Genomic DNA, 24,350 nt, shown 5'->3' on the forward strand with positions numbered 1-24,350 from the left:
ACATATTTGTTATAAAAAAAACTGAAAAGCTTGCTAGTTTTGGGTATGCACTAATGAGCATTAGATCAAGCCATCGTTTTAAAATAAGCAGGGTCTGCTATTATAAGCCTTGTAAAAATATTAAGAATCACAATCCCCTGTGCCCATCCTGCTTGCATCACTATATACCCAATTGCATCACTGTGACACAAAACCTCTTCCTTTTTTCCTAAATCCGTCATGAATAAAGCATTTTCCGACGAATAAAGCTTTAAATTTATCAACATTTTTTTTCATTCCGCGACAATGCTCTTAACGAAGTCTAATCAATAGGTTCAAAATAGTTGAAATCAGTGACTTTTTCCGATAAAAAGTTGCTTTAGTAACTTTAGGTCGAAAAAAGAGACTTTTTAGTGACTGACCCGAAAAAAAGTGAACAAGTCACTAAATGCATGCAATTGGCATTCGGCCAAATGATCCTAAACTAGATATTTATAGTAATAAACAATTGGCTCAATTAGTTTTGCCAGATATATTTTAATTTTTTCAGAAACAATTACGGAGAAAAATACATTTAAATTTTTAGTGATTATTGTTTTTATTTTTTTATGTACGTAATAATCATTTTCTTAAATTATCCAGACTGGGCATTGCTTAAAAGAATCCATGTGTCTTCCCTCCTACATTTAATATCAATATGTTTATTTTTGAAAGATGTACCTATATTGCATATGCACAGCGAAGATAACTCAATAGCATGATATAGTCGAGTCGCCAAATAATATGCAATAAATTGTACATGAGGGTTGTCAATCGCACTGTATGATTATTTGAACTATCCTAGTGCTAAAATAAATATTAAACCCAAATAAATCTGTCGCACTTGCGTTTTCTCTTATCACATGGAAAGACAACACATACTGTACGGTGCGATTATCACAGGCTTTGCAGTTACAAGTATTGTTGCACCTTCAAGAAATGAATCACTCGCCCACATTTTCTAATCTATTTTGTTATTAATTTGGCAACATTATCACTTCCGGCAACCAGTTTAATTACAAATGATCCCTTTTTTTCTTTCACAAAGCCTAGACCTGCACCCATTCAGAACACACGCGCCCGCCCGGACGTTGCACCACTGTGTCATCACCACGGCGCGACCTGAGCTTTCCCAGGATTCAATGTCGTGCGGTTCAACAAAAACAACAACATTGTTGGTCGATTACGAAAGCGTTTTCCATATTGTTCGAACCCGTACACACGGACTGGAGGCTTACGTGAGAAAAATAAACGCGAAGAAAATCGAAAATTATCGACTTATGCCGGCAGTACCGATGCACAATAACAACTGACATCGTGAGTCAGTACGGGCAAAAATAAAAGCACGCTGAAACCATATCACACGTAGTGATTTTAATCATACTTTAGCACATTAGGCCCGATGGTGTGATAAAAGGATGGGCACGTCGTTTGGAGGTTTTCCTACCTTGATAGCACACAATGTCCTCAATTAATTTCTTGTTTACCATATTATTTTATAGAAACTGGACGATTAAAAAGTATCATCACCTCGAATAAAAAAAATCTCTGAATCAAAACGCTGTTCTTTATTAATCCTCGCTGCGACTACTTGTAAAGGTGTTAATAAATAATAAATAGTGCCCTAAAAATGAACATGCGCATGCGAACATTCGCTAAATTTGGAGTATCTCAAAACTCAATATATGTATCATCTTCTTATATACATAAAAATGAATTTCTGTCTGTCTGAACCTTATACACTCGGAAACAACTGAACCGATTGGCTTGAAAATTTGTGTGCAGAAGTTTTTGGGGCCGGGGAAGGTTCTTAAGATGTTTCGAGACCCTACCCTCTTTGGAAAGGGGGGCTCCCATACAAAAGAAACAAAAATGTCTGCGTAACTCGAGAGCTAATTAGAGACTAAATCAATTTCAGGCGAAACGAAGTTCGTTGGGTCAGCTAGTATAAAATAGAGAAAAATCTAACTAAAAACTATTTTTATTTGTGGAAATAAGCAATAGTTATCAATTTCTGTGCCACCATTCCTTCAAATCTCGCAAAGCAACGTTCTACAGGTCTTCGTGTGAACCTCTCGGTGCTGCACCTGTCTCACCATCACAGGGCTGGGCTCTTATCAACCCGAAGCGGTGCCGTTGGGCAAGACGCACCCTATCTGGCCGATAATGAGTGAACGCCTTCTCTCCGACGGCAGTGCACAGTGGGGTGGTGGTGTGGCGTCGTAGACAACGCAACCGCTTGCCGTCGATGTTTGCACGAATATATTTAATTGGATAACCCACTTCCCGCCGGGCTGTACGTTCGCTGCGAATTCAAGGAACAATCGTTGTCTCCATCGATTTCTTATCAGTTGTGCACACTCATTTTGATTTCGTCTTTCGCGATAGCAACCGACAAAAATCAAGACAACTGCTGAGTTGACCTTCCCTGCAAATACTCTGCTGTGCCGTCCCGGAATCCCCGGTTCGATTTTCGGCCGCTGTAAAACAGCATCGATCTGTGTTTTGTTAGATAACAATCCATCGGAAGCAACGGTAGCTAAGGCCCGGAATCAAAAAGGGGGTGAATTCAAAAGAAAGAAAAAATGAAAGCCTCCGGCCCCCGTCTCAGACCGAAAGAGTAGATATGATGATGATGACCCCAGACAAAAAGGAACCACAAATCATAAATTCATGCTCATCAAAATTCTTCCTCTTCTCCGGGACCGACGATTTCCGACTTATTTTCTCCTGGTCGGCAAACGTTTGCCATGGCTGCCAAGTGCCAACGCTTTGACACTCGAATGCGATATCAGGAGATTTATGGAAATCGTATATTTCCCATTTCACGGCACGTGTCGATAGACACGACAGGAGGAAGTTGTGGCTGAGAAGCTTTTAAAGTGTTCTGAAAATTAGAATCGTCGTCGGGCCCGTCAAGCTGTGAACATGTGATGATTTTCACAATCATTTTGATATTGTCTGTATATGCGTCCATGATGTTGCAATGTTGCCGATTTAAATGGAAATTGGAAATTTCAATATGAATATTAAAATACTCCATAAACAAAAAAAAAAAACAAGAAAAAGATGAAAAGCAATTGCATGCATACCGCATCTAGCGATGTTGCTGCATTTCCGAAAGACTAATTGAATGCAATTTTATTTCCTAGTTAGCCTAGCAATAAGTAGCAGGAACTGTTAATATGCACCTGTGAAAAAACCCAGAACAAAACCAAAACGTGTTGAAAACTTACGATGATGTGGAAATATGCGCCAGCCAAAAAAGTTGAGCGAAGTAATTACGTTCGACAATTGACACAGTTGACAGAAGAGTCAACTTTAATAATATTGTCAAACGATTATCACGAAAAAGTTTTATTCACTTCCAATGGCTAAAATTTTTAAATCACGAACAAGTTTGCGAAGTAGAAATAGATATCTAGAATATTCGGAAGCGTTCTAAAAGTCAACTTTTATAATATTTCTAAATAGATAAATCTAGGATATATGAAAGCAATACATAAGTAATCTTATCTTCTTCTTCTTTTTTATATATATAAAAAAAGTTGGCATTTGTACGACCACGCATCGCTCAAGAATAGACAGCCCAATTTTTGCTAATTTATATTCGTTTTTCTTCCTCTTTTTAAGAGGAAAAATGTTATGATGAAATTGGAATACTTTGAAAATAAAAAGCCAATCTTTTCGATGAAATGATTTTTCGTACAATTTGCATGGAATTTCAAAATTTTGATCATCTATATATATTAAAAAAAAAGATTTATAAACAAAAATGAGAGATCATTCTGAAGAACCGATTTGTTTTCTAGATAAATTGTGGATGCATACAATTGTATCAGAAAATAATTGATCAATTTTTGGCGAGACAAAATTCGCCGGGTCAGCTAGTTTTTCATAATTCCAACCGTGCAGATCGGACTCGAATCTACGGGACTCTGAGGAAAACGTTTATGAAGTTTGAAACGTAACAAGACAGATTTAGTCCCAGATTTTATATTTAGAGCAACAAGCGTTTCATCATGAACCTTATTTTAAAAAAATCATATCACTCCAAAAGGCGTCAAAACAATTCCTTGTGAAAAACGTCAATTAAATGTATTTGAAAATAAAGAACACATGAAAACTATGCAATGATGTGAATTGACGAGTCGAATCGATAAAATACGATAACAAACGTACAGAGAATAAAAACGGGTCTAACGGAAGCAAACGAAGTTCATAGCAATCATTTTTACAACTTGTAAAACAAATTGAAACGTCCTTACAAAATAACAATCGAGGCGATAATTCATGCCTAGAGTCCGAAAAGTTTCAAAGAGATTCATGTCTAAGGACGGGAACCCTTTTGAATTTCGGACATGAATCCTTTTGAATTTCAATTAAAAATACGTTTGGGTTCCGGACGAAAAACTGTTTGGTTTCCGGAATAGAATCCTTCCGGATTCCGGTAGGGAATCGTTCCGGATTTCGGTAAGGAAGGGAATCCTTTTGGATTCCGGAAGGGAATCCTTTTGGATTCCGGAAGGGAATCCTTTTGGATTCCGGAAGGGAATCCTTTTGGATTCCGGAAGGGAATCCTTTTGGATTCCGGAAGGGAATCCTTTTGGATTCCGGAAGGGAATCCTTTGGGATTCCGGAAGGGAATCCTTTGGGATTCCGGAAGGGAATCCTTTGGGATTCCGGAAGGGAATCCTTTGGGATTCCGGAAGGGAATCCTTTTGGATTCCGGAAGGGAATCCTTTTGGATTCCGGAAGGGAATCCTTTTGGATTCCGGAAAGGAATCCTTTTGGATACCGGAAGGGAATCCTTTTGGATTCCGGACTGGAATCCTTTTTGGATTCCGGAAGGGACTACTTTAAGATTCCGGAAGGGAATCCTTTTGGATTCCGGAGGGGAATCCTTTTGGATTCCGGAGGGGAATCCTTTTGGATTCCGGAGGGGAATCCTTTTGGATTCCGGAGGGGAATCCTTTTGGATTCCGGAGGGGAATCCTTTTGGATTCCGGAGGGGAATCCTTTTGGATTCCGGAAGGGAATCCTTGTGGATTCCGGAAGGGAATCCTTCTGGATTCCGGAAGGGAATCCTTCTGGATTCCGGAAGGGAATCCTTCTGGATTCCGGAAGGGAATCCTTCTGGATTCCGGAAGGGAATCCTTCTGGATTCCGGAAGGGAATCCTTCTGGATTCCGGAAGGGAATCCTTCTGGATTCCGGAAGGGAATCCCTTCTGGATTCCGGAAGGGAATCCCTTCTGGATTCCGGAAGGGAATCCCTTCTGGATTCCGGAAGGGAATCCCTTCTGGATTCCGGAAGGGAATCCCTTCTGGATTCCGGAAGGGAATCCCTTCTGGATTCCGGAAGGGAATCCTCCTGGATTCCGGAAGGGAATCCTCCTGGATTCCGGAAGGGAATCCTCCTGGATTCCGGAAGGGAATCCTCCTGGATTCCGGAAGGGAATCCTCCTGGATTCCGGAAGGGAATCCTCCTGGATTCCGGAAGGGAATCCTCCTGGATTCCGGAAAGGAATCCTCCTGGATTCAGAAGGAATCCTCCTGGATTTCGGAGAGGAATCCTCCTGGATTTCGGAGAGGAATCCTCCTGGATTCCGGAGAGGAATCCTCCTGGATTCCGGAGAGGAATCCTCCTGGATTCCGGAAAGGAATCCTCCTGGATTCCGGAGAGGAATCCTCCTGGATTCCGGAAGGAATCCTCCTGGATTCCGGAAGGAATCCTCCTGGATTCCGGAAGGAATCCTCCTGGATTCCGGAAGGAATCCTCCTGGATTCCGGAAGGAATCCTCCTGGATTCCGGAAGGAATCCTCCTGGATTCCGGAAGGAATCCTCCTGGATTCCGGAAGGAATCCTCCTGGATTCCGGAAGGAATCCTCCTGGATTCCGGAAGGAATCCTCCTGGATTCCGGAAGGAATCCTCCTGGATTCCGGAAGGAATCCTCCTGGATTCCGGAAGGAATCCTCCTGGATTCCGGAAGGAATCCTCCTGGATTCCGGAAGGAATCCTCCTGGATTCCGGAAGGAATCCTCCTGGATTCCGGAAGGCAATCCTGTTGGATTCCGGAAGGGAATCCTCCTGGATTCCGGAAGGTAATCCTCCTGGATTCCGGAGAGGAATCCTCCTGGATTTCGGAGAGGAATCCTCCTGGATTTCGGAGAGGAATCCTCCTGGATTCCGGAGAGGAATCCTCCTGGATTCCGGAGAGGAATCCTCCTGGATTCCGGAAAGGAATCCTCCTGGATTCCGGAAGGGAATCCTCCTGGATTCCGGAAAGGAATCCTCCTGGATTCCGGAAAGGAATCCTCCTGGATTCCGGAAGGGAATCCTCCTGGATTCCGGAAGGGAATCCTCCTGGATTCCGGAAGGGAATCCTCCTGGATTCCGGAAGGGAATCCTCCTGGATTCCGGAAGGGAATCCTCCTGGATTCCGGAAGAGAATCCTCCTGGATTCCGGAAGAGAATCCTTCTGGATTCCGGAAGGAATCCTCCTGGATTCCGGAAGGAATCCTCCTGGATTCCGGAAGGAATCCTCCTGGATTCCGGAAGGAATCCTCCTGGATTCCGGAAGGAATCCTCCTGGATTCCGGAAGGAATCCTCCTGGATTCCGGAAGGTAATCCTCCTGGATTCCGGAGAGGAATCCTCCTGGATTTCGGAGAGGAATCCACCTGGACTTCGGAAAGGAATCCTCCTGGATTCCGGAAGGGAATCCTCCTGGATTCCGGAAGGGAATCCTCCTGGATTCCGGAAGGGAATCCTCCTGGATTCCGGAAGGGAATCCTCCTGGATTCCGGAAGGGAATCCTCCTGGATTCCGGAAGGGAATCCTCCTGGATTCCGGAAGGGAATCCTCCTGGATTTCGGAAGGGAATCCTCCTGGATTCCGGAAAGGAATCCTCCTGGATTCCGGAAAGGAATCCTCCTGGATTCCGGAAGGGAATCCTTCTGGATTCCGGAAGGGAATCCTCCTGGATTCCGGAAGGGAATCCTCCTGGATTCCGGAAGGGAATCCTTCTGGATTACGGAAGGTAATCCTCCTGGATTCCGGAGAGGAATCCTCCTGGATTTCGGAGAGGGATCCTCCTGGATTTCGGAGAGGAATCCCCCTGGATCCCGGAGAGAAATCCTCATGGATGCCGAACAGGAAACCTCCTGGATTCCGGAAAGAAAATCCTTCTGGATTCCGGAAGGAATCCTTCTGGATTCCGGAAGGAATCCGCCTGGATTCCGGAAGGGAATCCTCCTGGATTCCGGAAGGGAATCCTCCTGGATTCCGGAAGGGAATCCTCCTGGATTCCGGAAGGGAATCCTCCTGGATTCCGGAAGGGAATCCATTTGTATTCCATAAGGGAGGGATTTTTTTAATTCCGGAAGCGAATCCTTTTGGATTCCGACCAAGAATCCCTACGGTTTCCGAACGGGAATCTCTAAGGAAGCCGAACGAGAACTTCTGTAGGTGACGAATGAAAGTCCTTCCGATTCCCTCCGGAATCCAAACGGGAATCACCTCCGGATTCCGAACAAGAATCCCTTCGGATTCCGTACGATTTTTTTTTCCGGATTTCGAACGAAAATATCTTTGGATTCCAAACGAGAATCCTTTTAGATGCCGGGTGGAATCCCTTTCCAATTCTGAACAGAAATCCCTTCATTGTCAGGAAGATAATCCTTTTGGATATCGGATGAGAATTTCAGTCTGCAATCCATTGCTTAAGAAACGAAGTAGCAATGCGGAATGCTTTTTGGATGTTTGTTCTTCTGTCTTCCGTTACTTATTAAGCCGACAACACAATTTAAGTTACGCTCTTCACACGCCAAGACAAATCTATTATAAAAGGTCGAAATGACAAAATGTCGAAGGGACACAAGGTTGAAAAGATAAAACGTCGAATGGGATAGAAGGTCGAAAGGACAAAAGGTCGAAAGAGAAAAGTGGTCAAAAGGGACAAAAATCGATTATGACAAAAGGTCGAAAAGGACAAAAGGTCAATCATCTGTCACTAACAACTGTTTTTCGATCCACATTGGTAAAATGTAGGAAATTTGAGAGACATGCATTTGTGTAAAAAACGTTCAGATGCTTCGCTTCATCCATTTTACTAAGCTTTTTCGCATATCAACACTCAATCGAATACATAATGTTGATATAGAATATTGTTCACTTATCAATTTCACGTTTCGGCGAAATTTTATTCTAATCATAAATATATTTTCAATTGTAGCTAACACTTCAAATTAATCAAACACTAACTCTATCATCACAATCGTTGGGCTGAGATTCGAAACAATTCACTGTACATCACCGAAACCGACCCATTATGGTTTTCTTCAGCCGAGGATACACCCGATCGGCAGCATCCACCGATAACATGAAACCCCGATGATCGATCCGATCGTGTTTAACGAGCCGCACCCCCTTACTTGAGTGCAGTTGCTGCGCCAACGTCACAACATCACTGGGTGGAACGAGCCCATCTTCGGTCCCGTAATGAAGCGTCACCGGAACCGTTATCCTCCACAGGGAATACGGTGGCGGCGAATCCGCATCGTACCGCTTCTGATTGTCCCAGGTGCCATAGTCGAACTGTCGGAAACGCCCGGAAAGCAGCATCTGCTGCAAGTGGTCCAACTGTTTGGCGGAGATCACCGATGGTTTATCGCTTCCGGTTACCAGCTCCTGGAGGCTCCAGGGAATGATCCGTCGATACCGGTTGTGGAGCGAAGCCAGCCGTCGCAGCTGGCTGTTGGCCATGAAAGTTGCCGGGGCTATTAGAGTTAAGGATTTGATCTTATCGTTGTACGAGGGACGTTCCGAGAGCAAGGTTAGAGCAGCAGTTGCTCCTTCCGAGTAGCCGACGAGGTGCAGTTGCCGATGGCCACTGTTCGCCAAAACGGTGTCGATCATGGCTGCCAGATCGTAGTATCCTATTTCGTGGAAGCTGAAGTCCCAGAATGGTTTGGAGTCCCTCGAATGAACTCGGTGAGAGGCCGTTTCCGGTGATGCTCGAGAGTTTCCCAACCAGACGTCCAGTCCGGATTCCAAAAGCTGCATCGGGAGGTTTTGATCAACCATTAGCCAATCGGCGGAAGACCGAAGAATCCCATGCTGCAGCAAGACAACACCACGTGATGGGAGCTTGGGTTGCATTCGATACATGACCAATTGGTAACCGTCTTCGGTGAAAGCTTGGTACTTCTGGGGATGCATTCCGAGACCAGCCGCGTTGGACATCTTAAACGTAAAATAAAAACTTTAGTTGAATAGCCGAATTATGGGCGCGGGAATACTAACGGTTTCACTGGCAGCGTCGGCGGATGCAACAATCGTCATTGCTATTACTAAAAACACCGAACGGCGACGAGAGACGTCCATCGTCAAAGGCAACCGTTCAATCAACAAACGAAATAGGAAGCATGCATTATTTTAAATCGAAAACATAAACTGCCTGCGAGGATTATTATGATCGATGCAGAAGTGTGGAGAAGCAGCGTTTCATATCGTTGCTGGCCTACGTGACAGCGGCGCGATGAGTTCAAAACAGGTTCGTGGCTGAGGGCTCGCACGTTCTGTAATAGGGGTTAATGTCTTCAGATGGAATCCATTTGTCTCATTGCGGTACACCACAGATTGACTGTTACCGCATGTTCTATTTCTGTTTAACTCGTCGCACGGGGTCTAGAGGGATTGCAACAGTAATTAAACTTCAAAAAATTATATTAAAAATTTTCCGACCTTACAGGACCTACATGATACATAATTAATTTCGGAAATTCAAAATTCAATCTTTTCCTTGTTGTTGTTGATATTGATATTATTTTATCATTAAATCGATATTTTCAAAGCTTATCTTAGAACTTTTGTCAGATTTTTTTCTGATTGTTTAATATATTTCCATGCACATATTTGGAGCATTCCGATGTATGCAACGTTCAATCAATCTCACCGTTCTTTTAAATCGAAATAAATTCAAATTGTACTTGCTTGTGAAAATCAGTCAAATTTAGTTGAATATCGAATGTTCATTCGTTAGTTGGGGATTTGCTGTAAATTTGCACGTTGTTGAATTTCCAAAATTATTTGCTGTGTACCACTTTTTTGTCTTATTATTTGCTATTCTATTGATTGTAGTTAATTGAGCTTTAATGCGGAATTTTATTTTTATTTTTGTATCGGCTTGATTCAATTTTTTTTTTAATTTTATTTCAATAAATCTTAAAAAAGACAATTTTTGATTTTTTTTTTCAATTTAATACCAGATTTTTTTCAATTTAATAAAAACCCAGAATAATCCACCTAGCGGTGATGGTGCCTTTCTCGTGTACTATAAACCAAGAAAATTCATAATAGTAACAAGAAAAGCACATAAGAGAAGTCAAAATTGCACTTTAGGGGGATAGATTCAGTTATTTCCATCAATTCACATTTATTTGCGTTTATTTGAATGCATTGCAGCAGTTTTTGAAAAAAAATTTCGATTTTGAATTTTTTTCCAAGGGGGGACCCTTGGGAAAAATGGGGAAAAAATCAATGTTTTTTTAATAACTCCGGAACGCAATGGCCGATTGGGCCAATTTTCAATAGCGAAAAATTAGGAAGGATTCTGCGTCGGATGCAACCTGTTGCAAGCAAATCGGATAAAGCTAAGTACAAAAAAGTGTGTCTCACATTTTTTTGTACACACACACATATATACTTACATACACACATACAGACATCACCTCAATTCGTCGAGCTGAGTCGATTGGTATATAACACTATGGGTCTCCGAGCCTTCTATCAAAAGTTCAGTTTTGGAGTGGTCCTATAGCCTTTACGTATACTTTGTATACGCAAAAGGCAAAAATTCAAAATCGATTTTTTTTTTCAAAAACTGTTGCAATACTTGCAATGCATTCAAATGAACGCAAATAAATGTGAATTGTTGAAAATAGCTGAATCTAACTCCCTAAAGTGCAATTTTTACCTGTCTTATGTGCTTTTCTTGTAATTCTTATGTGTTTTCTTGTTTTATAATACACGAGAAAGGCACCATCACCGCTAGGTGGATTATTCTGGGTTTTTCATATAAATATTGAAACTGTTCACAAATTACGAAACGCTGCGAGAATAGGCAGCCGGTCAGAACGTGCGTAACGATTCATACAAACCAATTAAACCTTCCATACAAAAAGCGTTACGAGAGAGGGGATTGAGGTTCAAAATCGACAAATTTAGCGTTACGTAGTGTATGAACGAACCAATTCCGGATATTCCGGAGGACCATTTGGTAGCATGAGTCAAAATGTCAATGCTGTACTCAGAATGTACATACGAATGCTTAAAAAAATATCGGTGCTTTGAATTGAAATTCATAAATTGGCCATTTTTATGAATGTTCTTGATTTCCGTTCCCTTAAGGTTCTTTCACAAAATTCGTAACGCTGAATTTTCTAATTTTTTGAACAAAACGCGAATCTCCTCAGTTTTAATATGCCACCGGGCGTGCATGTTTTAACTAACTCGTATTAGTGTTATTTCCCATCCCATAGATCGCATCGCTTACCAAAGTGAATCCAGATAAATTATCCTTTTTAACTAAAACGATATCCTATCCCAAGTCAATCGTGGAGATGCAGAGGTATACTTGGTCTCTAGTAGCAACGAGAGTCATGCTCATGCTCTTGGCATGAGGCTTCCGAGTCTCTTGAAAGGAGGCTTCCGAGCCTCTTGAAAGGAGGCTTCCGAGCCTCTTGAAAGGAGGCTTCCGAGCCTCTTGAAAGGAGGCTTCCGAGCCTCTTGAAAGGAAGTTTTCAAGCCTTTTGAAAGGAGGCTTCTGAGCCTGTTGAAAGGAGGCTTCTGAGCCTCTTGAAAGGAGGCTTCTGAGCCTCTTGAAAGGAGGCTTCTGAGCCTCTTGAAAGGAGGCTTCTGAGCCTCTTGAAAGGAGGCTTCTGAGCCTCTTGAAAGGAGGCTTCTGAGCCTCTTGAAAGGAGGCTTCTGAGCCTCTTGAAAGGAGGCTTGTCAGCCCCTTGAAAGGAGGCTTGAGGCCTCTTGAAAGGAGGCTTCCGGGTCTCTTGAAAGGAGGCTACTGAGCCTCTTGAAAGGAGGCTTCTGAGCCTCTTGAAAGGAGGCTTCTGAGCCTCTTGAAAGGAGGCTTCTGAGCCTCTTGAAAGGAGGCTTCTGAGCCTCTTGAAAGGAGGCTTGAGCCTCTTGAAAGGAGGCTTCTGAGCCTCTTGAAAGGAGGCTTCTGAGCCTCTTGAAAGGAGGCTTCTGAGCCTCTTGAAAGGAGGCTTCTGAGTCTCTTGAAAGGAGGCTTCTGAGCCTCTTGAAAGGAGGCTTCTGAGCCTCTTGAAAGGAGGCTTCTGAGCCTCTTGAAAGGAGGCTTGAGCCTCTTGAAAGGAGGCTTCTGAGCCTCTTGAAAGGAGGCCTGAGCCTCTTGAAAGGAGGCTTCTGAGCCTCTTGAAAGGAGGCTTCCTGAGCCTCTTGAAAGGAGGCCTGAGCCTCTTGAAAGGAGGCTTCTGAGCCTCTTGAAAGGAGGCTTCTGAGCCTCTTGAAAGGAGGCTTCTGAGCCTCTTGAAAGGAGGCTTGAGCCTCTTGAAAGGAGGCTTGAGCCTCTTGAAAGGAGGCTTCTGAGCCTCTTGAAAGGAGGCTTCTGAGCCTCTTGAAAGGAGGCTTCTGAGCCTCTTGAAAGGAGGCTTCTGAGCTCTTGAAAGGAGGCTTCTGAGCCTCTTGAAAGGAGGCTTCTGAGCCTCTTGAAAGGAGGCTTCTGAGCCTCTTGAAAGGAGGCCTGAGCCTCTTGAAAGGAGGCTTCTGAGCCTCTTGAAAGGAGGCTTGAGCCTCTTGAAAGGAGGCTTCTGAGCCTCTTGAAAGGAGGCCTGAGCCTCTTGAAAGGAGGCCTGAGCCTCTTGAAAGGAGGCCTGAGCCTCTTGAAAGGAGGCTTGAGCCTCTTGAAAGGAGGCTTCTGAGCCTCTTGAAAGGAGGCTTCTGAGCCTCTTGAAAGGAGGCTTCTGAGCCTCTTGAAAGGAGGCCTGAGCCTCTTGAAAGGAGGCTTCTGAGCCTCTTGAAAGGAGGCCTGAGCCTCTTGAAAGGAGGCTTCTGAGCCTCTTGAAAGGAGGCTTCTGAGCCTCTTGAAAGGAGGCTTGAGCCTCTTGAAAGGAGGCTTCTGAGCCTCTTGAAAGGAGGCTTCTGAGCCTCTTGAAAGGAGGCTTCTGAGCTCTTGAAAGGAGGCTTCTGAGCTCTTGAAAGGAGGCTCTGAGCCTCTTGAAAGGAGGCTTCCTGAGCCTCTTGAAAGGAGGCCTGAGCCTCTTGAAAGGAGGCTTCTGAGCCTCTTGAAAGGAGGCTTCTGAGCCTCTTGAAAGGAGGCTTCTGAGCCTCTTGAAAGGAGGCTTCTGAGCCTCTTGAAAGGAGGCTTCTGAGCCTCTTGAAAGGAGGCTTCTGAGCCTCTTGAAAGGAGGCTTCTGAGGCCTCTTGAAAGGAGGCTTCTGAGCCTCTTGAAAGGAGGCTTCTGAGCCTCTTGAAAGGAGGCTTCTGAGCCTCTTGAAAGGAGGCTTCTGAGCCTCTTGAAAGGAGGCTCTGAGCCTCTTGAAAGGAGGCTTCTGAGCCTCTTGAAAGGAGGCTTGAGCCTCTTGAAAGGAGGCTCTGAGCCTCTTGAAAGGAGGCTTCTGAGCCTCTTGAAAGGAGGCTTCTGAGCCTCTTGAAAGGAGGCTTCTGAGCTCTTGAAAGGAGGCTTCTGAGCCTCTTGAAAGGAGGCTCGAGCCTCTTGAAAGGAGGCTCGAGCTCTTGAAAGGAGGCCTGAGCCTCTTGAAAGGAGGCTTCTGAGCCTCTTGAAAGGAGGCTCTGAGCCTCTTGAAAGGAGGCTTCTGAGCCTCTTGAAAGGAGGCCTGAGCCTCTTGAAAGGAGGCTTCTGAGCCTCTTGAAAGGAGGCTTCTGAGCCTCTTGAAAGGAGGCTTCTGAGCCTCTTGAAAGGAGGCTTCTGAGCCTCTTGAAAGGAGGCTCTGAGCCTCTTGAAAGGAGGCTTCTGAGCCTCTTGAAAGGAGGCTTCTGAGCCTCTTGAAAGGAGGCTTCTGAGCCTCTTGAAAGGAGGCTTCTGAGCCTCTTGAAAGGAGGCTTCTGAGCCTCTTGAAAGGAGGCTTCTGAGCCTCTTGAAAGGAGGCTTCTGAGCCTCTTGAAAGGTGGCTTCTGAGCCTCTTGAAAGGAGGCTTCTGAGCCTCTTGAAAGGAGGCTTCTGAGCCTCTTGAAAGGAGGCTTCTGAGCCTCTTGAAAGGAGGCTTCTGAGCCTCTTGAAAGGAGGCTTCCGAGCCTCTTGAAAGGAGGCTTCCGAGCCTCTTGAAAGGAGGCTTCCGAGCCTCTTGAAAGGGGGCTTCCGAGCCTCTTGAATGGAGGCTTCCGAACCTCTTGAAAGGAGGCTTCCGAGCCTCTTGAAAGGAGAGAAAAGGGCTTCTGAGACACCTCGAAGGCTGCTTGCAACGAAGCTACAAAACTTATCGGTAAAGTCCATCATGTCTCTCAAGTAGAGGGTTCCAAACCTTAAAATCCTATTCAGTTCAGAAGCATATTTTTATCATATTAAAGGGTGTATTCGATAAAAATGGCACACACATATTTACTCACCAAAATTAAACCGATTATGGGATTTTCCTGAAATTTTCAGGAAATGAAAAACTTTTTATGAGTTATGATTTACAACATGTGTTTTATTCGTTTTCATCATCTATCTCGAATGCGGGCACCATCCTTTGCACTCCACCCATCAAATTTTGTGCAATCGATTTTCCCAATGTTTTTATTGTTTTAACCCAAATTCGGTGAATTTGATGGGTTCATATATTTTGGCACAAATTTAACTACGTTAGCTCGGTATCACTCCAAAAGGTTACGAGCGAAGTGGCAAGACACCAGATCAGGTCAAAACAGAGTTTATACTGTGTGTTGTCTTATGAATGGCAAAAGATGCTTCTTGAGGCACTCTTCCGTGTAAAACGTACCGTTGAATGCTCCGAAAGTAATGAAGGGAGCGCTTACTTCAATACATCCGCAAATCGCCTGACTTCTTTGCAAATTTTAATACTTCTCCATTCGGAAATCCTTCGGAATATTGAACTTAGACTCGGCAACGAAATATTCTTGCCCAGGAAGTTGAAGGAAGTCAGCTTTGACGTAGGTTTCATCATCCATCACGATGCAACAGGATTTGGTGAACAACTTCGTGTAAAGTTTCCGGGCGCGGGTTTTTGGTTGGTTTTCTGCACAAAACCAACCGACACCTTGGACTTGTTAGCGACATCTCGAATGAACATGTTTGAAAACTTCTTGAGCTGTTGTACCACTCCTAGTCATTTAACTGTCCATTGGACCATTTCTACGACCACTCCCTTCCTTTCATTGAACACTCAGACGCTCCTTGAAGGTTCTTATTACACGAGATACAGTTGAATTTGCAATCCTAAGCGTTTTTTGACGGAAAAAGAAATTGCCAGTAAAAAAAAATGTGTGCACTTACAATCAAAATCCGGAGGCGTGCCGTTTTTGATTGTAGGCGCACAAAATTTTTTTTACTGGCAATTTCTTTTTCCGACGACATTATTGGAACCACTGTATGAGTAACTATGAAACTCTGCAGATGTAAACAATACACTATGAATAATATTTGCTCAAATTTTCAAGTTTTTTACTCATACGGTTCAAAAGTTACAGGAGATTTTCGGTGTGCCATTTTTATCGAATACACCCTTTATTGAACAATTTATTCTTTTGTCCCACAGCCCTTCATACACTGTGCCGGTTGTGATGGACAAGGTTCTAAAGTTTCAAAGTTTTAGAATAAAAAAAACGCAACTTTATCAATGGGTTTTTATTGGAATTGCAATTCATCCGCCATTACGCAGTTTTATCCGAGGTACCCTCTGGAGTCAGTGAAGGTACACCCAGGGGTACATGTACCCCAGGTTGAGAACCGCTGTCGTACAACAAAGTTATTTATGGAAGGTTTAATTTTTTGTACGGACTGTAACGTTTGGCTGACTGCATCCCTACGCCTAAAACGTTACGTAATTTGGGAACAGTCCCTTAGGAAAGCGAGAAAGGCACTATCATTACTAGGTGTCTTGCACATATTGGATACGTTACGGATACACACTGATAATACATATTTCTATTTTTGTAAGATGGGTAAAAATATTACTCCGGATAATCGAGCCATTTTCTTCGGATAATCGAGCCCCGGATAATCGAGCCTCCGGTTAATCGAGTCCGGCCTGTATTTATTTTTATTATCCCCCTCCTCCATTTTTATTAAATATTTGCAACGGCCTAATTTTAAAATAAAACCAAAACACAGACATCTGCAATCTGAAACACATTGAATCAAACATAAATAGCTTATGTGGTCAAACAACTAACACCTCTCCCAACAAAGACATTCAATTTCCTGTGGGAGCCAATGACTCTTGATCTACAAACTCAGGGAAAGTGCAACGAGATACGTGTCGACATGTAAACTGCGTAGCTAACCGGTCCAGCCGCTCCCTTACTGAACAATCGTAACAGTCCTCAAGCAACGCCATCGATATTCACGCTGTTTTGATAATTCTCATTCCTGGCATCCTCAGTTGTTCGATATGTTTCGTTCGAAGATGGTCTTCCATCGTCATTCGATGCTGTTGGTGTTCGGACTGACACTTGTTGCATCTACTGGAGCTATGAGCCAAACAGTGAGTACATTTTATTTAGAGTTTCAATTTTGACATCAATCTCTACTTCAAGATATCCAACGCAGCCCGATACGGATTACATCCTCAGAAGTACCAAACCCTTACTGAGGATGGTTACCAATTGGTTATGTATCGCATGAAACCTAAAACCGCTTCTCGTGGAGCAGTCCTGCTGCAGCACGGTCTTCGCCAATCATCTGCCGATTGGTTGCTGATAAATCGGAACCTTCCGCGGCAGCTGTTGGACGCCGGATTGGAAGTCTGGCTCGGAAACTCCCGGGCATCGCCCGAAACAGCCAGTAACGAACATCACTCCAAGAATTCCGAGCCATATTGGAACTTCAGCTTCCACGAAATCGGGTACTATGACCTGCCGGCCATGATCGACACCGTTTTGATGATCAGCGGTCGCAGTCAGCTGCACTTGGTAGGCTATTCGGAAGGATCAACTGCTGCGGTGGCCCTACTCTCGGAACGTCCCTCTTACAACAGGAAAATCGCTTCCTTGAACCTGATAGCTCCGGCAACGTACATGATCAACAGCCAGGTGCGACAGTACGCCCATTTCCACGACCTGTTTCGTGAGATCGTTCCCTGGACTCTGCAGGAGATCGTAACCGGGAGCGATGAACCGTCGGTCAATTCGGCGAAACAGTTGGAACATTTCCAGCAGCTGTTGCTGTCGGAACGTTTCGGGCAGTACGATTACGGCACTGCCTGGGATAATCAGAAGCGGTACGGGATGGATAGGCCACCGCCATATGCGCTGTGGAAGATAACGACTCCGGTTACGCTACACTACGGAACGGACGATGAGATCGTTCCGCCCGGTGATGTTTTGAATTTGGCGCAACAGCTGCACAAGAGTGCCTCGGTGAGGATCGTCAAACATGACGGGATCGATCATCGGGGGTTTATGCGACGGTCGGATGCTGCCGGCGTGATGTATTCCAGGGTGGTGGGTTCGATTCTGGAGTGGGTGCATTGATGCTGACAAATGTTAGAAATATTTGTTATTGTTATTTTGCTGTTTTTAATTAGACTAGTTGTTGCAAAATGTTTATAACAAAATTCTTTTAATTCTTTAATTATACATATTTGAGAAAATATTGCTTCAATGTTTATATCTATAATAAAAAAAATAGCGCGACGCGTAATAAGTAAAAATAGAAACTGAAATTCGAAGCGATGATGCTTTTTCTGCTGAGATCTCGATGTTTCAGAAAATCACGGCTGTGTGGATCTCGATAAAAGTTGCCAAAATTGTTGACAAAGCAGTATCTGTTTAATTATTGTTATTATCATGTATAGGGGGATCTGTTTTATTTGCATCTCACTGGAAGAAATACTTTTTTTTTAATTACTTTATTGAAGTGATTTTTAAGGTTTATACAAAGGTCATCACTACTGGAAGAAATACATTTTACCCATAAAACAAATTCAAACGCCAATTTCATAAGTTTTTTGCAAGATGTTATTGCTTCCCAATCCTGTGTTTTTGATAGCACTTTGAACTGATGATGAATTTTCAAAATAGAGATATAAATAAGTATAATCTTTTTTATCCACTATTCGATTCAAAACAAATCACAAATTTCTTTCATGGATGCCTGTCATGCAACAAAGAACACAGTCAATGCAACAACAGTCTCGTCTCTCGTCTCGGACACTGAGACGCTCGAGAAAGAAAAAATACACTTTTCTTCTTAGTGTCTCAGTGTCATGACGTTTTTGTGTACTATAAAATGAGTCTCGATTTCCCAGCATTTTGTTCGAAACTTGCATGCAATACTATCGATTATGAAATATTGTCATAAATATTGCATATATTTAGGCGGAATCTTTTAGAAAGTTAGAGCAAATATTTTAATTAATTCTTCAATCAGTGCAAGGCTTTGAAAAACCTCTCCAACTTGAATAAATTTAAGAAGAATGAATCACCGACTTTGAGCATGCTTACAGCGGCATGCTAGGAGTTAACTTTCTGAAATCAGTATGGCGAAAGGTTTGGTTGGTTGGTTGAATTTTTCGAAATTAAACACCTTTATCAAAACAGTGTTTGGTAGGCGTAGTAGCGTAGCAGACACCTTCCTGAATAACTGGTACCAAATATTTTTCTCGAAAAAGTTCCTACTTTCGAGAAAATCAGCGTTAGATGTCTTCCACTATACAAATATCTGGCCGTTAACTCATGCTGGCTAGTCATGCATATACGTTAGTGCCTAGATGCTGGCAGCGGCGGGTAGGAAACCAGTCACTGTTGGTAATTCATTTCTAATCATATTGATTAAGACTTGAAGAAAAATTAAAGGATAAAAAATGAACATCTAATAAATAGTTTGATCATACCTAAACAGTAGAAGTAACAGAACTACACTATGGTTTCATTGTTTCAGTAATTCAACAGTCTAAAAACTTATTGTACCCTAATGCATATGCCACAATCCAGATTTATTCTCGTTCCCAATCGGGTATTCATTTGGGTTTTTCTATTCAAACTTGACGTTTGTAATGAAGTCGTTGCCACCCAGTGCACGCTCGTTCGCGCCGGAGTCTTTATCCGGCAAGATGAGCCCAAATTTACATTCACACAATTCACCATCGCATCGACCGACACGACACGGTACGTACCTTTGTGATCGGTCACCGCAACATGCCACCAGAAGATCAAATCGAAAGCAGACATATGGTGGCATTAATATTCATAACAGAACCCATGTCGCTTGCTTGACTACCGGTCTTCTGGGTTTTTAAAGTAGCAACTAACTTGCCTATTTATGAAAACAAAGATCAGCGTACCATGGCAACTATTTCAGCTTCTTAAGACGAACGCGCGACGAACCGTTCGCCATAATTACCTATGCTCGGATCAAATTACAATCACTTACTAGATTGTGCCTCATCACCCTTTACACAGCAAACATGATTGTATACATAGGTGCCAGACAGCACACGTTCCGCAGTCAATTATTAAACTATTACTTAATTAGAAGGAACGGAGCGGTAATTGTGTACAATCGATCCCACAAATAGATCCTTTCTCGATCCGTGCCGCAGAACACCCAGAAGGAGATGTTTTACGCACGTGCAAGGAATGGAAATTTGTGACGATGAACGCAATGAACCCCATCGGTGGAATTTCAACGAAACCACGCATCCCGAGTGATGGAAGATAATAACATAACTTTTTTGACGTAAACTACGTCTAAGGGGAAGAGTCGGATATAGGGGGTAAAATAAAAATTTCAAAATTGGGGACCGTCACGAAATCATGTAAGATTTGTAACATTAATTGGTCCTTCATCTTTACATGGATTTTATTGTTTTATATATCAATCAATTCGCAAACTCTCCGACAATTTGCCAGTAGTATTTAAACTATTGATTATTAACGCTAAACTATTGAAAATTTTAGTTCTTTCATATAACATGCATCCCCTATACGGTGTGTTCAAATCCTTGATAATTGCCTACCTTTAGTGGAAGTGGAAGGGGCTGCTAAAGCTGGGTAGTAGTGTCGGTGGGATGGTTCCCAATCTTCTATATAGAGCGGAATGATAGGTTCAGTGTACTACATTTGGTTTTACGTAGTTTACGTCGAGCGGTCGTGTCTTGTATGCAACCCCAAATTTTTTGTCTTAAAAATGTGCACCGAATTTTTCTCTTCCTGTTTTCATTACCGTGGTATGAGGGATCAAAAACAATTCTGTGTGACATTCTTTGTCTTAAGCATTTTGTATCAAATTTTGCATTCAAACCGATCAGAGAATGTCATACTTGTTAATACAGCTCATTGCATTAAGTCGGTTTATTTGGTTTCGATCAATACATCCAAACGAATCTTGTTGGCTCCTCCTAGAACAAGTATATGAATCGTGTACAGCAGTATAACTTTAACCCACACAATCTTCCCGATTCCATTTAGCTTGATGACGGAAAAGGAAACAAATCAAGCTCTATCTGGAATAAGGGCGAATATCGCAAGAGAGAATTCTCTTCATCGACTACTCCTCTTTTAAATAAAAGTGACAAGCAGCGGATTTCTTTGTAGTTTATCACCTCAGAACGATAGAAAACAATGGGAACGCATTCTGATGCAATAAACTGCAAGGAACCTTCTGCTTGTCATTTTTATTCAAAAGAGGGGAAGTCGACGAAGAGAATTATCTCTTGCGACATTCGATCTTTTACCAGATAGAGCTTGAAATATGCATGGTGCTTATTCCACTCGTATCACTCATTGCTATCCATGTCACCCTTCCATTTGTCATATCCGCATGATATGAAACGTGGATTATGATTGCCTTTGGTCGCATCGTTCCTCATCTGGTAAATAGTCCAGATGGTTAGCGCGTCAGTCTGGATGTGCTAAGTGTGGTCGGGTTCAATACCCGTATTTGACCGATTTTTTTTGTAGTGTTGCTGAGGTTGTCAAAATATATAGTATTTCACTCCTCTATGGGGGAGTGTAAAATAAGATTCAATGTAGACACTAACACATAACCAGTTCTTATTTTCTCGTAACCGGAAAACTAATACAAGGGCCTGCCGTTTACTTAATACAATCTGTGCATATGTTGCAAATTAAGGCAAACTGTACGCGAAACTAATGCGAGATTGCAATATAATGTTGCAGTCTCTGGTTGGGTGTAAAAGCGTATTTAAGCGAAACATTAAATAATGCCAAAGTGCCTATTTAGAACATATTTGTCAACAAACCTCAATTTACCCATTGCACTACTTCTTCCGAATTTGTAATTTATTTATCTATATTTCCCTGGTTGACATATTCTATCATTGTTTGTAAATTTTGTCAACATTTTAAATATTTTTCTCTGAACAATTCTTCAAATTTTGCAAAGTTATTTAAATTCACTTCTGTCAGTTCTTCGGTGAGATGCGGAGAGAAGTGCGGTGTTGAAAGCTTGATTAACAGACATTACCACAGGTAACATCGAAAGAATGTGCCAGAACGTAGAATAGTGGATTGCGGTTGCAGGAGTGACGACCAGCAAAGCCGAGATGAGCTTTCCATTTTCGGGTGAATAAGGTCAATGAAGGTCAATGAAGCCGTGCGGTAAGACGCGCGGCTACAAAGCAAGACCATGCTGAGGGTGGTTGGGTTCGATTCCCGGTGCCGGTCTAGGCAATGTTCGGATTGGAAATTGTCTCGACTTCCCTGGGCATAAAAGTATCATCGTTCTAGCCTCATGATATACGAATGCAAAAAAAAATGGTAACCTGGCTTAGAAACCTCGCAGTTAATAACTGTGCTTAATGAACACTAAGCTGCGAAGCGGCTCTGTCCCCAGTGTGGGGATGTAATGCCAATAAGAAGAAGAAGAAGGTGAAAAGAAGGACCAAATGTTCATCCTGGGTGGCGACTACTTGTTCATGATGGCTTAAAAGCTCTACGCTACGGAAGCGTTGACGGAAGCAGTGTCGTTTGAGGTTTTGATCCAGATGCTTCGGAAGCGCCTATAGACAGAACTGATTCTGTTTTGCTCCAACGTTTTTTTTTTGTTGGGGCGTAGAACCACTGAGGCATTCCACGGGGGCATGTCAGTCGATCCTGAGCGACCATTTCGAAAATATTTGAAACTCTGCACAGTTTTTCAATTTCATCTAAATCGTCATTTTTCGATATCAAATCTTCATATTGAGTCACGACTGACTTTTCAAAAGGGTGTATGTGAAAATGGTTCAAAAATATTTAAAAAGCTGCACAGCAAAAACGGAATGTTCGATTGTTATGATTTTTCAGCAAAGTTAGACAACTAAATGGTGATTCTTAAGAAAATGCGCACAGTAAAAAAAATTTTTTGCCTTTAAAAATATCATTTTGTCACAAAACTCAAATATCTCAAAACCCTATCTTTTTTCGAACGTATTTTTTTAGGAAAACGGTCCATTATATTAGCTATCTACCATAAAAATTTGGTAATGGTAAACTAATAAACAAAAAGTTATGACATTTCAAACATTTCACAATTTTCACATTTAGTAAAAAAAATTTTTTTCTGTGTAAGTTATTTCGAGAATTGCAGTTTGATGCAGATTTTATTGTTAAGGGACGTGATTTAAACAAGTTGTTTTCATGATATTTTGATTTAATTATTCATAGCATCTATAAGAAACTTAGACACGATCCAGTGTTGTGATCAAAAGTATTGATAGTGTCATAATTTTCATTGCACGTGACTGGCGAAAAATTCTTTTAATAGTGTTGAAACCTGTTGATAATAACGTTGATAGAAACATATCAGAAATGTTATTTTTAAGACAAAAGCTGCAAAATCAAAGATTTATATACACGTGTACGTCTATAGTTTACCTGCAAAAATATACCTCTTAGAGAATAGACTTTATGATCGGGAGGAAACGGGTATCTTCAACAACAACAAATGCATGATAGGTACATACCATGACAATGCTCACGAAAAAGCAAAAAAATTACTACTACTAAGGTTGTTAAAGATCTTATAGTAATTTTTTTCTTCAGTCAAGCAAATGACACCAAACTAGTCAGTAAAAACTTAAAAGTGATTTTGTTTATTGAAATGTTGTAGGCCGTTTGATGGAAAAAAGTGTTCAAAAGAGTTACGAAATCTCACCGAAAGCACCATAGATAAACTGAAAGCGACTGGTTATGCTCCAATGTCCACATTGAATACAAATTTACGCATTTGCACGTCCTGCCGTCCTGCCGAGCAATCTGTATATCATCGGTTGAGCAGAGCGCAGGAAGTTCGAAAACGACAGCAACTGAGGAATTGCCAGATGTATCGACAACAACTGAGGAATTACCAGAAGTATTAAGTGCTGAGAGCCTTGCCACCGTACCATCAGCGAAATCTGTTTCAACAAATCAATCGGAAGATGAGTGTATCCAAAAGGTCAACATCGAACGCTTTAACGAGGGCATAGCTGGGATAAAAGTGACTCCGATTAAATGGAGTAAGATGGACTACGTTTATTACCCGGAGAAAAAATACCGTGAAATAAACGAAGCTGTACGAAGAAACCTCTTCAAATTAGGACCTGATGATGTGGAAAATACAGACTACGATGAGGTAATTATAAATATGAAGGAAAGGTTCTCGAATGCAGCCACGACAAGGAAAGAAAAATTATTGATTTTGTCGATGCTGCCAAGTTCGTGGTCTATTCAGGATGCCATTGATGAGTTCAAAACCAATAGAAATACAGTAAAGGAGGCAAAACAATTGAAGAATAACTGTCTTTCAACCAAAAATACTAGGTCTAGTACTGCATTAACAGATGAGACAAAAGAAATAGTAGTTCAATATTTTGAAGATGATGAAGTAAGTCGAGCTATGCCTGGTCAAAAAGATTATGTATCAGTAAAAAAGATGGAAAGCGTCAAGCAATCCAAAAACGATTAATGATGACGACTTTGAAAGAAGCGTACACACGCTTCAAGGAAATTCACGATAATATTAAAATAGGTTTTTCCTCATTTGCAAGCCTTCGGCCAAGGCAATGTAAGCTTCTTTCCAATTCAGGAACACATAATGTGTGTGTGTGCACAACCCATGAGAATATTAATCTTATTTTACATAGTTTGAAAAGAATCAATTTAACAAAGGATATTAAAATGTTAACTGGTAGT

At 42.1% G+C, this 24,350-nt stretch overlaps 3 protein-coding genes across 6 annotated transcripts in view; 1 reads left to right on the plus strand and 2 right to left on the minus strand.

The window, feature by feature from the left end:
- Positions 1-24,350, minus strand: part of LOC134226456 (atypical protein kinase C) — a 576,984-nt gene that overhangs the window by 334,483 nt on the left and 218,151 nt on the right. The gene's annotated exons all lie outside the window — the stretch shown is intronic.
- Positions 8,113-9,597, minus strand: LOC134223595 (lipase 1-like). The gene is made up of 2 exons (XM_062702778.1): positions 9,324-9,597; positions 8,113-9,263 (listed from the first exon to the last, which is right to left on the minus strand). Exons 1-2 carry the CDS (start codon positions 9,402-9,404, stop codon positions 8,331-8,333), a joined length of 1,014 nt encoding a protein of 337 aa, XP_062558762.1. The 5' UTR covers positions 9,405-9,597; the 3' UTR covers positions 8,113-8,330.
- Positions 16,392-17,902, plus strand: LOC134223596 (lipase 1-like). The gene is made up of 2 exons (XM_062702779.1): positions 16,392-16,717; positions 16,770-17,902. Exons 1-2 carry the CDS (start codon positions 16,625-16,627, stop codon positions 17,703-17,705), a joined length of 1,029 nt encoding a protein of 342 aa, XP_062558763.1. The 5' UTR covers positions 16,392-16,624; the 3' UTR covers positions 17,706-17,902.

The sequence above is a fragment of the Armigeres subalbatus genome, chromosome 3 (assembly GCF_024139115.2).
Source record: "Armigeres subalbatus isolate Guangzhou_Male chromosome 3, GZ_Asu_2, whole genome shotgun sequence".
NCBI classification, from domain to species: Eukaryota; Metazoa; Arthropoda; class Insecta; order Diptera; family Culicidae; genus Armigeres; species Armigeres subalbatus.

Coding starts and splice junctions, on each gene's coding strand:
- LOC134223595 (XM_062702778.1), bottom strand. CDS start 9,404: ATGGACGTCTCTCGTCGCCGTTCGGTGTTTTTAGTAATAGCAATGACG. Junction 9,264..9,323: donor CCGACGCTGCCAGTGAAACC/GTTAGTATTCCC, acceptor TTTACGTTTAAG/ATGTCCAACGCGGCTGGTCT.
- LOC134223596 (XM_062702779.1), top strand. CDS start 16,625: ATGTTTCGTTCGAAGATGGTCTTCCATCGTCATTCGATGCTGTTGGTG. Junction 16,718..16,769: donor CTGGAGCTATGAGCCAAACA/GTGAGTACATTT, acceptor CTCTACTTCAAG/ATATCCAACGCAGCCCGATA.